Source organism: Teleopsis dalmanni, unplaced genomic scaffold, assembly GCF_002237135.1.
Source record: "Teleopsis dalmanni isolate 2A unplaced genomic scaffold, ASM223713v2 unscaffolded_contig_0299, whole genome shotgun sequence".
Classification (NCBI taxonomy): Eukaryota; Metazoa; Arthropoda; class Insecta; order Diptera; family Diopsidae; genus Teleopsis; species Teleopsis dalmanni.
Window position 1 is genome coordinate 1 of NW_024031681.1, and position 15,168 is coordinate 15,168.

The window sequence follows — 15,168 nt, forward strand, 5'->3', positions numbered from 1 at the left end:
TATAATTCGTTATTTGTGAGATTGCTTCTGGAGTAGCACCGATGTCGTTGACATTTCAGTAATATTATGTTTTACTATTGTTTTAGTATCATATAATGAGGTTTCGTAAGTAGGCAAATATTTCTTCTTTAAAGAAGTTTCTGTGAGCCTTTAGTATATTCAAAGATTGGTTACTATATACGACTTCTTCTCTTAAACCTCTGTAAATCTCAATTTTATTAACACACCAGGGAGTCTTTATTATATATCTTATCGTAGTATTTTTATACATCTGTAACTGATATACAGGCTAGGTCGTATGATTTTCTGTAGACTATCCGATTAATACCGACCGAAGTAAGTCAAGGGTTGGATTACATAAGAGCTTCGTTTCTCTTACGCACTCCTTAACTCCCTACGGTCTGAAAACCCATATATTAATTATTAAACATATTCATTGTATTTTCGAAAGTATTATTTTTTATTATATTATTTAATTTTTATTTAGTTTTTTATTATTAATTGTTACTTTTTATTTACCTTTTATAAATTATATAATATATACATATATTGTTTTGAAAGATTCTTCTAATTTTTATAAATTTTTTTATTCGTTTTTATCTCAAAAAATCTGTTGCTTACAAATTTCTTACCTAAAGAAAGCTATTTTTTTAGTTTTATGATTTCTTGGCACAAAAAACCTCTTTTCTAAAATTATTTCATTTATACATACATCATTTATTTACATACAGGGTTAAACGATTGAAATGTTATCTATTCAAGCAACCATATCTTTTCTGTATGAAACTATTTTTTATTGTTTCAAATTACAAAAATTTGTGGAAATAATCAAAATTCCAGAATCCATTCACTCTAGTTCGATTTGACCAACTTTTGCATTAACTTTGGTCTTCAAACGGTTAAAAAATGAATCACATGCTTCACGAATGTGATATTCTGGTATTTTGACCTATTCCTGATAAATGGTTTTCTACAACGTATCTATACTGTCTCATTCATATTTTTAGTTTTCATCTTACACTCCAAAATGGCCCAGATAGAATATTCTATCGAATTTGCATCTGGCAAATTCGAAAGCCATTGTAAGGACAAAATGAAGTGTGGACCATGATTTTTTAATCATTCTTGCCGAGTCTTGTTAGAACGTCTATGATCCTACGACCATGCCAACGAAATGTCTGCATTCCCACAGCTAAAAAGCAACTTCAAAAACATTTTGCGATAATAAGTGACATTAACTTTGACACCAAGCTCGATAAAGATTATTGTAGAGCATTCATCGGAGGTCACAGCTGCCCATACCATTACTTGAGATGGAAAATTACTTCGGGCGACCATTCGTAGCCTCAAATTCTGTGCAGTGTGTTCAGTGTAAGCGTAACAATTCCTTTGCTCTTTCGAATCTAACTTTTTGTTGGTTGGATCTACAAGTTTGTGTTTTTTTGGAATTTGTAAGGCTTTACCTTGAGCTTATTTTAAAATATGCTTCGTATACTTCGCTGCGATATTTTCTGTAGTTCTTTGGATATTTGATTACCATTACGACGTGGAATATGTTTACGTCGAGCGCTCACTTTCCGAACCATTTCAGATGATATCGTTGTTTTTCGTTTGTCCACCATATATTACCATATAGTGTTTAGCATCTCTGTCTTTTCTATTATAACGATTTATCGTACGATACGTAAATATTTTATTTACTTTGAGGTGTTTGAGCTCATGAATAATAACTAGTTGTGATTTTCCAGCCAAATATAAAGCAATCATACTATTACATTTGAATTCTATTTCGAATAACTTTTGTTTTATAAACAATATATAAACAATATAAACAGCTGTCATTGGCAATATCAGTTTGACAGATATACCTGTGTGTAGTTGGTAACTCTTGAATGGCTTAACCCTGTATATATGTATATCTAGGCTGTTCATAATAACAATGCCAGATACGATCACTTTCATAAGTATTTAAATGCTATTGTGATATTTCAATCATTTAATATCTATAGGCATATATATATTCCTTGGTAATGAAATTTTTAATAAAACTCGAACATTTTTATTATCTCCTTTATGTGATGTAATAAAAATATTTATGTTGTAACCAAACAATTTCTTTAAATATTTCCTATTAAATAGTTTTTTTCTTTTGGAATACGACTATCCTAGTCGATCCTTCAATGAAGTTATTGTTTCAGTTTTATGACGTCGTTAGTCGCCATGTAAAACGTATGCCATAATAAATAATAACTAACGTAATAAAAATAGTTTATAAATTTTTTGTTGAAGATACTGGGAGCTCATGACTTCACAGTAGCAAACTGGGCGATTTTTATTGCATAAACATGTCTAATAAACTTAGTTAATTTTATTTTCTCCATATCTTCGTGCGGTAAAAGTTTGTTTACCTTGTCTCCTGAAGTGCACAAGACACAAGGTCTTGCGGAGATCAGTCATTATAAAATTGTTTCCTATAACGATTTTCTTCTATTTTTTCTTCGAAGTATTCGTTTTGAGTAACTTTACTTCATTTTCACGGTTTGTTGGGTATTTGGAGTCTTTAAGTTGAGTTTGAAGTTGACTTAAACGGGCACATTAAAATGTTATTATTCGAATGACTTTTACTTTTGTTTTAATCTTGACAAATAATGAAGTGCACAGAATGTAAGAAAGTAAAATGTACTTAATGACAATTAAAAAGCGATAAGTTGCTTTCTTCAGGCACTTTTTTATTCAAAGCATTTCACAAATGACATGTTTTTCGAGTTTTTTTTTTTTATTTTTGCGACTGTGCGTCTGTTTTGGCGCTGGTTTTACACTTAGAATAAATATCTGTAAATCTTGTTTAAGCGGGCCGTCTAATGATTTGCTTTCTTTTTGCAGATTTCGCAGCGAAGATGAAAGCTGGTCAGTCCATACGTTGCCTATTTTGGGCAGTTTTGTATTGCGTTCTTTACTTGGTGACAGCATCTGAAGATGATGTTATGGATTTTGATTTTTCCGACTTAAAAGAAATCGACTGGAATTATAATAATGAAAATGCTAGCAACGAGATGACAACAACGAGTGATAAAAAGGTGCAAAGTAATTATATTACCTTTGATGATTTCGATGATGAGGATAATCAAGTGAATCTGTTTGATTGGCGTGAAAAAATATTGAAAATGGCTTTATCAAAAGCATTAACGAACGCTAGTTTAAGACAAAAGTTTGTAGAAGTAATGCCCATATTACGTGTCCTGTCCTCACCACAGCGACTGGCTTTATCTGCACTCATATCAGCACAAATTAATGCAAAACAAGGTCAAGAATTAAAACTGGAGCAGGTAAGTAGAAATGAAGAAAATGTGCATAAAGTCAATGCTTTTGTATTAAATGAGTAATGAATGTAGATACTTTAAAACATTAGATCAACTCAATTCCATGAAATATGTTTGATTTTGAATTATAGTAAAAAGACTAAAATAGATTAAAAACTGTGGAAAATGTATATCCTTTAAATTAATTTGAAGAATATTATATTTAGAAAGGTGGGTAGATATCAGCTTTTATCGATGTCCATAATTTGGGAACCGATGCATATTCCCAGTGATATATGTAATATAAATTGCAAGTGCATCACTGAATTTCAATTTTTCATAAAAATTGCTAGTCTTAAATAAATGTGAAGTGTTTAAGTTCAAATCTGCAACCGGCTTTTTTTTTAGACATCTGGGTATCTGGCAGTAATGGGTTAAAGTTGAAAAGTTGGAATTAGTAAAATTTCCTGATTATTTATGTGATGAGATATTAATTCGTGTCTTCAGCAAACCTGCTACAAATAAAAAGACAAACGTTTTTAACTAAGGCATCTTTTCCTAGTTTCCTTTTCCTTTTTGTTTAATGGAATCGTATTTTTAAATAATTTTTGAAACCACTCTGTATGCAAAATCTCTTATTACGAAATCTTTGAAGCATCGTTCCTTTTAAAGGGGAAGGAAATATGGAAAAGAATTTTTTAAGTTATCTTTCGTGAACTTTAAATAACTATAAGTTGTGATTAAAATTTTCCCGAGATATGACTGTCATAATAAGCGACTAAAATTCAATAGTTACGAGTCGATACTGTATGGAGTATAAATTCTAGACAGAGAGCTTCACTTGCGGCAACCGGCAGGAGAAGTAGATCTGGAACTATGAGGGTCAGGGTCTGCAGCTTCTTGACTACTAAAGGTTGACTCCATTAACGGGAGTATCTTGTTGGATACTCCATTTAATTAATGACATTCGCTGTGGAGTGTCCAACCCTGTGCTATGACAGCAGTGGAGTTAGCACTCTGTATCTCCAAAAGAGGAAACTATATTTATATATATATAGCATCTATTGGTACCGGCGGAATTCTTTGAAGATTCATTATTTTTAATAAACAAATTATGGATTAATCACGAAGATTTTGTGGACTCTATTATCTAGATTATATAGGGAAGGAACAAAAGATCAGTTCACGAATTTACTGAAGTAATAATCAAGCACTTTGCAAGATGAGCAGTTAGCGAAAACCATCTTTATGGTCATTATACTTTTGTCCAGGACTGCAGATAAATTATCTTCTTTATCTATGAGATTATTCCTAAACTTCTCTAGCTTCTAGTAATTTTCAGTGTTTATATTGTGTCTCCAATAGTTCATAGATTTATCTTATATCTAATTAGATTCAAAATATAGTATTTTACACTAATTTTCATTCACATAACTTTTTATATAGCCGTCATAATACTATAAATGAGACTATGTTAAGTTTCTCAAAATATTCTTAATATAATGAAATAGGTGTGAAATATTAAGGACAGATTAGGAAGTGGCAAATCGGTTTCTATTAAATCCAATGATATCCATAGTGTTGTCTTATATTCCAACGCTATTGTTTCTTTTTGCTAATTCAAAGGTATCAAATGACCTTCAATGTATCTTCTCAGTTCATGCATACCTATACATGGTATTTTTATTATACTGTGCTTATATCTAAAATTATCGTAACAATGGATATGGAATGGATTTTTTTATAAGAAAATGGGATTTATTGCAACAAATATGTTCAGTCGATTGCTATATTGTCAACTTATTGTCAAAATCTTCTGCTTGGGTTTAAGAATCTTACGCTGGTAATAAAGAAAATTTTTCCCACTTTTGTTTTCATATTCCACCCGATGTTCAATTTCAAACTATTGGTTTTCTAGTCTGACGGAGTGTCCACTATTCAGATAATTCTAATTAGAGTTTCAATGCATGCAGATATGTTCATATTTGCTTTGTTTTTGATTGTATTTGGTCTTTCCTTATAGTGAAAGACCGAGTACTCGGTCTCATTTACTATGTTAAGTGTATTATATTCAGACGATAAGCATCTATACTGATTATCTATGATTTAATAATTAATATATTAATAATATATAATGAAGATTATCTATTAGAAGCAAGCTATTCAAGTAAATCACACATATCATTGACCTGTTTAAAAAAAATCAGGATCATAATAATGTAACTTATTTCTTTATACTTCTTCAAAGAGAGAATTAATTTTTGGGTAAGAATAATTTATATTTTTACATTTTTAATAGCCATGTTTCGGTTAGAGACCCCATTCATTAGACGCTCATCATTAAAATAGTAAATTATTTAACATACAAGAATGCTCAAATCAATTAAATTGTTTTCTTTTTTCCAAGAAGAAAAACGGCTAGAGACATTACAATGTAGAAAGAACTGCTCTACAGTATATCTATATATAAATTAATAACGATACGAGTATGAATTAAGAATTTCATCTTTTAGATCATTAGAAAGTTTTAAATCATATTGGGATTGTTAGCTTCAGACATTTTTTACCAAAGCACAAATTTGACAATATGGATGCAAGTTCAATAGATTTAACATCTTTACTTTATATATTTCATAGTTGAGTTCTAACGTTTTTTATTAATAAAACTAATCAATTATTTTTAAAAATGCAATTTCTTTTATAATAAATTTTCTAAACATAATAAAAACATAAATAAAAACCAATTTCAATTCAATCAATCCAACAGGTACGCATGATGTTTGGCGATGATAAGAAATTGCTAATACCAATTGTTTACGACATAGCCAACTTGGTGCGCAATTCAGCAAGAAAATATATTAACATTAACGAAGATGAAAGTCCAGCAGTCCCACAACAGCAAGAAATAAACAGACGTAAATTGGATTTGACATCGCTGGAAGTTGAAGACGATGACGCCACGAAAGACGTGGGCACAATACAAGTAACAAAAAATGACAATAATGATGACGATGAATTGGAAGATTTCCTTAAAGACTTTCATGATGATGTTTTGGATCCCATCGAAATAAATAAAGAGTTACAAGAAACAACAGATAGTTTCTCAAATAACGCAGACACAATAACGATAAAAGCCAAACGGTATGCAAAACGTGACAAACGTTCACTACAAGGCACAGATTTTGTGCATAAGCTAATACGTTCAGTACCATTGTCGGTGAACGAAGACGATTTGTTAAGCGGTGCAGCAGGGCGTACAATCAAACTGAACACAACTGCATTTGCAACAAACCAAGCAGATTTCTATGCAAAACGTGCTGGACATACCACACATACAACGTCAGCTCCCACTGCACTGGCTGCATCGCCTTCAGCAGTTAATAACATTAATAAAAGCGCTGGAGTGGCTGTGGTGACTGCTACCTCAGTGCATCCCACAAGCTCAACTACTACTGCCAAGCCCACAAGCGAATCATTGCAATCTGCATCTGCATTATCATATCAAGAAATCGAAGATCTCGCCTTTGCCAGTTTGAATGGCACAGAAGTGAAACTGACTGGCACGTCGGAAGATAACAAAGAAAACGCAGAGCCACTGCCGAATCCTGAGGAGCTCATCGCTGGTCCACGTTATCGTGTTAGTAGCAGCAAATTACGTCCAACATACGCAAAAGGTGCCAAACGCAAACGTGTGCAGGTGCGCACGCGTCCGAACTCTCCACCACACCACGCAGTCACATCGGCTGTGCAAAAAAAATGCGAACGCTTTACCGCTTCCATGTGCCTACACACCGAAGATTATCCGCTGTAAGCGATTTTTTTTCCCTATAGACTTTAATTAAAATTTTATGCCTTGCGCACTGTTTAATTTATTTAATTTCTAGTTTAAATTAATTTAATTTTTTAGTTTGTAGTCGTAATAATTTAAGGAAAATAAAAGAAATATTTTTCATACTTTCTGTTGAATTTTTTGTTGAGTTCTTGCTTTCGGTTGCAATGCTTGGTTCTTTCTTGTACAAATTGGTTGGTTGGCTTGAGCACCCTGTATGGTCTATGGTTACATGGTGGTTATGTGTTACATTTTTACAAGGTGTTTTGTTTTTATTATTCTTACTATTTAACACTGTTTTAACACAATTTTAATGCATGCCGTGTGCGATTTGTTTTTCTTTCTGGTTTTATCTATTTTAATTGCTTAGCGAACAAATCATGGGCAGCATCCGGCGTCACAAAAATGCCATGAGCGCACTATTGGCGGAGTATCATGACAAATACAGCAATGCGGACTTGGGAGATGAGTTCGATGATTTTGCTTACACAAAGAAAAGGTATGCTAGGTATGCGTTTTATACAATACGATTTCACTTAAGTGAAACTGAAATTAAACTTTTCGAACTATCTTTTTATTTGCATGAAGGCGTGAAGATAGCAACAGTGGCGGTGGGATGTGCCAAAGCATTGTGCGCTATGCACGACCACAAAAAGCGCGTTCAGCTTCTGGCGAGTGGAAGTACATAGTAAATACAGGGCAGCATACACAAACACTGCGCTTAGAAAAGTGCACGTAAGTTAAAAAAAATCAATTATCTACTTTGATATAAAATTAAAACTAATTTCTTCTTATATATTATAGAAGTCCACAAGATAGTTGCTCTTACTTGGCACACAATTATCGTTCCCACTGTGCGCAAGTCTATAATTACCATCGTTTGCTAAGTTGGGACAAAACACGTGGCCTGCATGTTGATATATTCAAAGTACCCACTTGTTGCTCTTGCCAAATCGATGGTTATCGTCAGCAATTTCCACCTTTAGAACAGTCAAAAGCCAAAGAATATCAAACATCCTACCATAACGAACCGTATTCTACAATTAACGATGACTTAGATTATAACGAAGAAGATGATGAAGACGACTTGAGTTACCAGTACAGTAATGGTTTCAGTCAGCATAAACCATCCGATAGTTTCGACGATAATGAGTTGCTTTTGGGCAGTAAAAAAGTACGCACAAAAGTTTTTCCTCCACCTGGTTCTACTATAGGTTCCTATTTAAGTCCTCCCGGAAGTGATGAGTATGACACGAACTACGCTTACAAAGCGCAACGTGGTAAATCATCTTCATATTATACTTCCACTGCGCCCACATTACCCACAACATCCAAGAACTTACTGAGTCATTTGGCACGCCGACGTCCCTATAAAGTATATAGCAGCCGTGTTGACAGTGATGCGTTAGCCGATCTGGAGATATCACCTAGTGAAAAACATGCGGATAAAGAGGTAAACATTTTTGGCACACCAATCATTGCCAATGATAGAAATCGTTTGCCTCAAAAACGGAATCAATTTTATTCTGTGCCCCATACAGCTACCAGCACCACCATCATTACCGCAGACGCCACCAACACCATTAGTACCATACCAACAGCTACAGGAACCATACCAGACAAACGCAGCAATAGCATTGCCACCACTACCCACCAAACGGAGGGAACGAGCACGTCCAACAATGCGCCCAGTGGCGGCAATACGTACCAAAACTCTGGCAGCAGCAGCAGCAAAACGAAGTCACGATTTTATCCATCCGCGGCAGATGTATCGCCCGCGTTTACGCCGACAACACAATCCACTTACTACTATAAACAACCCACAGCAACGACATCAGCACATCCATCCATCTACCATGTGAATGCCATTTACGATTATAACGGTCATGATGATATCAATGGTGGCAGTGGTCCGAAGCGTATCAACTACAATTATCATCCCATTATTGACTTCTTTGAAAATCACAAACAATTTGTTGGCGCTCCTGGTACTTCAGGCTCTATAACTAAAACAACAACAACAAAAACAAATCCAATCGCTAAAACGACTTTGAACACTGTTGCCAGAGAAATGCTTTATCCACATAAAATACCAAAGTCTACACCGTTCGGACTTGGCCATCAACAAGTCCGCGAACGTAGAATTGGTTATGGTGCTGGTGGTGGTAGTCATAGTATTGGGGAGGATAATGCATGGCATCCAGTGGTTATGGACACTTAACTTATGCTTACTCATTTAATGATTTTATATAATTACAGTTTAAGCCTTGTAGTTAACGAAATGCTAACATTGAATATAATTTTAAGTTAAATTATTTTAATTAATCAGTACGACAATTTAGAAAAATTAATATTTAAATATTATATACTAAGTAAATTAAATTAATTTATTTTTTGCATGTTAAACTTAAATCCATTAGAAGACTTTGAATGTTGCTTGCTTTTATTTAATTATTTATTTGTTTATTTATTTAATTGCATGTTATTTATTTAATTAGATATTTTTATTATTTATTTGCATATTTATGCTAAGCTTAATGAGTCCTTTTCTCTTTAATTCCTATGCCAAGTGAAACCCAAATCTAAATCATAAGTTCACCTAGATCCTAATAATAGCAAAATTGTTTAAGTATGTTACATATATATATGTATTTATATATATATATCTGATAATCCGTTTATGTACAAGTAAATGATATAAATTTAAGTCTTTCGGTTTACTTGAATTTAATTAATTTATTTAATAAATGAAAATTTTTATACATTTATAGCAGAAAGAAATATTTGTTTAATGCATTGGTATTACCTTCTTAATCGGTTTCAAGCCTTGTCTATAAAGCTAGATTATTATAGTTCCCTTAATGAAAAACTGTATAGCTGATTATAGAGTTACTATAAAGTTTGATCGATTTTGTTTTGGAAGATACAGAAGTGCAACTGCATCATGACCAAGAAGATCTTTTATGATCCGTTGTTTGCATATTACATTCGAAACTGGATTATAATATGACTACAAAATATCATATGTCGAAAATATGATGGACTATAATCAACCTAAAATTTGAATAACAAATTAAAAAAAAAATCGACGTTCAAAGTTATAAAAAAAAATTGCACTGGCTGGGGCACACCTTAAGAAAATAATATATTTAAATATGTCACGTAACGTTTAAGTGGAACCCCGAGACCCGAAAAATAACTGAATTTACTCCAGAAGCATATATTATGAATTCTAGAATCTATTTAATGAGATATTACAATTAGAAAAGTAAAAAGAAGAATGGAGATGATATAAATATACCTACATGTTTTTGAAGGAATCGGGCTATCTATATATATGTATATATGTTATCATATCGTCTAGTTTGCAGATCTCGTTTTGAGAAAGCCAAGTGAATGCACTAGTCTGCTGTTTTTGTTATACCTAATGTTAGTCTTCTTCTTTATAAGTCTACAGAATTACAGAAATGAAATTAATAAATGATGAAAAAACTTTCTGAAAACTATTTGTTAAAGTATTTGTATTTGTTATACATAGTTTTCTTCTAATTAAAGAATTAAGGTATATGCTGTGAAAATTTCAAATTTTTATAATTAGAAATCAGTTTCTTGTAAAGCATTTAATATAGGACATAACAAAAAAACTTAATTTTCTTACCCTGATAATCAAGACTATAATTTTTTTCTCAAAAGTGTGGTTCATTGAACCAACCATTCCTATAAAAGAAATTACTGGACTTAGTTTATACGTTATAAAGAGGTTTTTTCGAACAGTAATGAACTACAACAACAAATATTTTATTTTTTATTTATTTTAATTAATTGAATTTTTGGCTGACCATATAGCTGTTTCGAGTATTGCCAAATATCCATCATCAGTGCTCTTGGAAATAATTCTTGTATTTAATTATTCGTAAATAATTATTTTTGTGACTGCAAGTACCAGGAATCGAACTTGGGTACTGCCAAATGTGAAGCTCAGTTGAAGCTGAAGTTTATACGTTATGGTTTAGCTTGATAAATTGTTAATTCTGTATAGACCAGTGGTTCCGAAACTTTTTTTTCGACCAAAGACCACTGTGATGTTTTTGTTTTTAGTAGGGACCACAAAGTTGAAGAATAATAAACTGAATGATTACTTTAATATGTCTTTTTATTTGTGGTATAATGTATTATAAATTGTATAAGTGCATAGGTACATATATCAGCTATAAAAAAGTAGTCCGCGGATTACTGGTTGGAAACCATTGGTATAGACCAATAATTACAAATACCGTAGCTTTATATTTGGAGACAATGAAGTCATCAGCACTTGCTTTTAGATTGCATTGCTATTGACTGTAATATTCTGTTTTCCATAATTTTTAAAAAATATAACTTAATCATGTCGGTAGCCTATAACCAGCAGCAAATAGTGCACTTTTGAGAATATGTCAGGGACCGCCTTTAGAATTCTTTCTTCTTTACTTAGAATGTAATATTTCATTTTTTGTAAAATTACTGATACTTATAGTGTAATAATGAAATGTTCTTTAACTAATTTTCATTGAATATTCAGTTTAGACATACATATATAATTTAAAAAAACTGTTTAGATCTAAAATGTAAGTCGTATAATGGTTGTGAGTCAAATATTACTTAATAAAACAATGCTGTTAATTAGCAGAATAATTATTATTTCTTTGTCATCCGATATACTGAAAAAGATAAATTTCAAATGATGGTAAGCGCCAGGTAACAGCACTAAAGACACTGTAAGAAAATCATATAAAAAAATTGCAGCTTATTTTATTTATTTACAGAGGATTTCTTGAAGTCGAACTGGAAAAAAGATTCGAAAATGATTAAATTAGAGAGTAATTGCCGGAAAAATTATTATAAATAATGAGAAAAAAAGTGCTCTTTTAGAAAAATATGTACAATGTCACAAGTCGATCAGGAAAATAAAAAAATTATATAAAGTCTAGAGCTGAGTCCTAACGACCATTACTGAAATGCAGATCTAAATAGAATGCTGTACGCTAAGAAACTTGATTTTTCCTTGAAAATAATTGTTTAAACTGCACCTGTTATCTCAACATCGTTAGACCTGTACATTCGCAAAAGAAGAGTTCAGTTGTTTCTGTTTCATTTTTTCCTAGCAGCTTCAGCAATTCTGATTAAAGGAGAAAACCAATTAATATGGATACCCAATGGCCACCGATCTGTTCTCACCGTATTGTGGTCATGATACTAACACTTTTCAGAAAGATGTTCATTCTCAATAAACAAACTATTGTATAGTAGCTTTTAATTTAGGTTCTGTTAATCTCAGGAAAACATTTTGTATTGTTTAGTTTACAATGTTTTTATCTGAGATTTTTTCAATATCTTACTGCTTGAGGTGTTTAACTTTTTGAAATAACTGAAAATTAAGAAGTCAAGTTGGTTTGTTATTTAATTGATTTTTAGAGAATTTTTAGTTTCAATGTGTTAATGACAGATGATAATTTTATTTATTCTATCAGAAGTTTAAGTTTTTATTAGATTGTTTTGAGCTTTTGTTCAAAGAAGCTTATATCCAACAAATAAATTAGATGCTTCATGACTCCTTATAAGAATTATAGGAATTATTACATAGGAATTGTTATAGGAATTATTAAATTCTGCCTTGTCTTCAGCATCAGGAGTTCTAAGACTTGGCATAGCCACCAAATAGCTTTAAGATTTCATTCATTTAGAATGTTAAATAGTTTTCTTGATTATAACTTCTCACATATCTTCTATTTCCATTTTCCTAGTACCTGTGTGTTTTTAACAATAATAAACTTCAACATAGATTTTCAGGTGACGATAGGTATTTTATTATGGCTTTTGTTCAACGACCCTATCCTTTCCTCCAATGCTATGGTCCCGAGAAGCCCATATAGGCGTAAAGGTGAAGGTAAAGGGCAACTGATTGCCCAGAAAACTAATTACTCAGTTAAAATATGCTAACTTAAATGAGAAACTTCTTTTTTGAATGTCAAAATCTCATCTTGCGAAACACTATAAAGGGCATGCAGTTCGGACAGACAGTTCCCGTCCTTAATCCTTCAAAAAGATCTCAAAGCCAACTCTTCCCATGGAAGTTTGGTTCTTCCCTTTTCCAAGACATAAGTGTATTCTATTTACTTTTTGAGGGGATTTGTCTTTAAGTCTTTAAGTATCTAAGAAGGTTTGGTTACAGAATGGAGTTATATTAGTATGTTAAATAAAGTTATCAATTAAACTATCAACAGCGAAATGGATTGTTTAACAATATTATCTTAAGTAAATTTTCGTTGCATACTTTTAGCCAGTTAATAAATAATTAACAACTGTTTGAAAGGCATTGCTCGATGCCATGTTAATACCATAGATACATTGTTTTAAGTGTGATATTTTGGTTTACAAAAGATACACATTATTTTCTTGAATTTGACTCAATTAACATTGCATTACAATTTCGATCAAAATGACTAGTTTCACAAATTTAATCACATATCGGAGCATTTAATAGCCTTAATAACATAAAATCATTGAACACACATTAGTAAATTATAACAAAAAGCAGTGACGTAGTAAAAAACTAGTTGGAGCTGCTCAACGAGTTAGTTTGAGAAAAATTGTACCAGTCAACAAAAGTAAACAAGTCGCTAAGCCGAGATCACTTGCGCTGACTTAGTTTGATTAATTTGAAGTTCAAGTTGAAGGTTGCAGCAGAAAGTGTTATGTATCGCATGTTGTTCGACGGTGTCTCAGTGTACCGTTTTCGGTATTTCTTTTATAGATATCCATTCAAACTAATCTTTAAATAAAATTTTAATTAAATTTATTTGATTTATATGATTTTTTTCTTTATTGAATATTAAATATAATTCAATATGTTTTTTTATTAAGTTTTGTGGAAAATATGTAGTATGTTGTTGTTATCTTCATGTTGAATATTATCTACTAAGAGATTTATAATTTCAAAATGTTATGTCAATGATTTAATAATTTTTAATAAAATGAATGAATTTATCATACTTACTACCAACTCATGTATATTATGTATTTTTATATGTTATTTTGGAATTTATGTTGTCAATATTTTAAAATTAATTTAAACATTTATTTACTATGAGAGATTAAGATTACCAATTTATGCTTAGAACTAGTGAATAACATACTTCACTGTCATTGACAAATGTCCGGTAGCTATGAGGTTTTTGTTAGTATTATAAAAATTAAATACGATTATTCTTTGATTAAACTCGTTGGACTAGTTAAACTAAGCTTTCATCGTTGTTTAAATGTCTCTTATTGCCTAAATATTAAGTATAATCAGACTACTATTTGTTTCTCACGATTCCCTTGTGGTGGTACTTTAAGGGCTAAGTATAAGGGCTTATGCACTCACAGACTATTTACTAGTTAAATTTTTATTTACTAACCTCAATATTTTTATGAAATATCTTGGAATTTGTTCGTGCACATAATTGTAGGCTTAAATTTGTGTATACAAAGAAACAATAGTGTTATAACACGTCAGTTTTTAACATCATCATTTAATAAGTTTACAATAAGACTGCTTAGTCAAATCGATAACTAAGTACCGATTTTGGGAAATCTGTGGATAGAGAGCACTACCAAAAAGTTGTGCATTTACTTCTGCCATTTCGTCAAATAAACACATAAAACACTTCGGCGTTTTTTCCGTTTTTAAAGGAGTAATAGCAAAAATGATTTTAATCAATGAAGTTTTAGTTATAGACAATACTGATTGTCTTATAGTGGTAGTAGTTCTTTGATCAGATATTTATATATATTTATATGACATATGACTAATCTGAGAATTTAGGACTAGAATTATCACAGACTAGTATTATCGTCTGTGGGTCGTCGGCTATCGAATGACATTTATTGTTGTCGTCTGTCTGACGGCATTTATTGTCGTGGTCTGTCTGATGGCATTTATTGTCGTGGTCTGTTTGATGACATTTATTGTCGTCGTCTGTTGGAGAGTTTTTATTGTCGTCGTCTGTCGGAAGACATTTA

General features: G+C 31.7%; 1 protein-coding gene across 1 annotated transcript; it reads left to right on the forward strand.

Moving 5' to 3' along the window:
• Positions 1-2,897: 2,897 nt before the first annotated feature.
• On the forward strand, positions 2,898-9,349 carry LOC119663329 (neurotrophin 1-like). Its single transcript, XM_038072945.1, has 5 exons — positions 2,898-3,326; positions 6,067-7,106; positions 7,499-7,627; positions 7,717-7,863; positions 7,933-9,349. Exons 1-5 carry the CDS (start codon positions 2,898-2,900, stop codon positions 9,347-9,349), a joined length of 3,162 nt encoding a protein of 1,053 aa, XP_037928873.1.
• The last annotated feature ends 5,819 nt before the right edge of the window (positions 9,350-15,168 follow it).

Bases quoted from the DNA above. Each gene is read 5' to 3' on its own strand.
- LOC119663329 (XM_038072945.1), top strand. From the start codon at position 2,898: ATGAAAGCTGGTCAGTCCATACGTTGCCTATTTTGGGCAGTTTTGTAT. The intron at 7,107-7,498 runs GTAAGCGATTTT...TTAATTGCTTAG, and splicing joins CACACCGAAGATTATCCGCT to CGAACAAATCATGGGCAGCA. The intron at 7,864-7,932 runs GTAAGTTAAAAA...TATATATTATAG, and splicing joins CTGCGCTTAGAAAAGTGCAC to AAGTCCACAAGATAGTTGCT.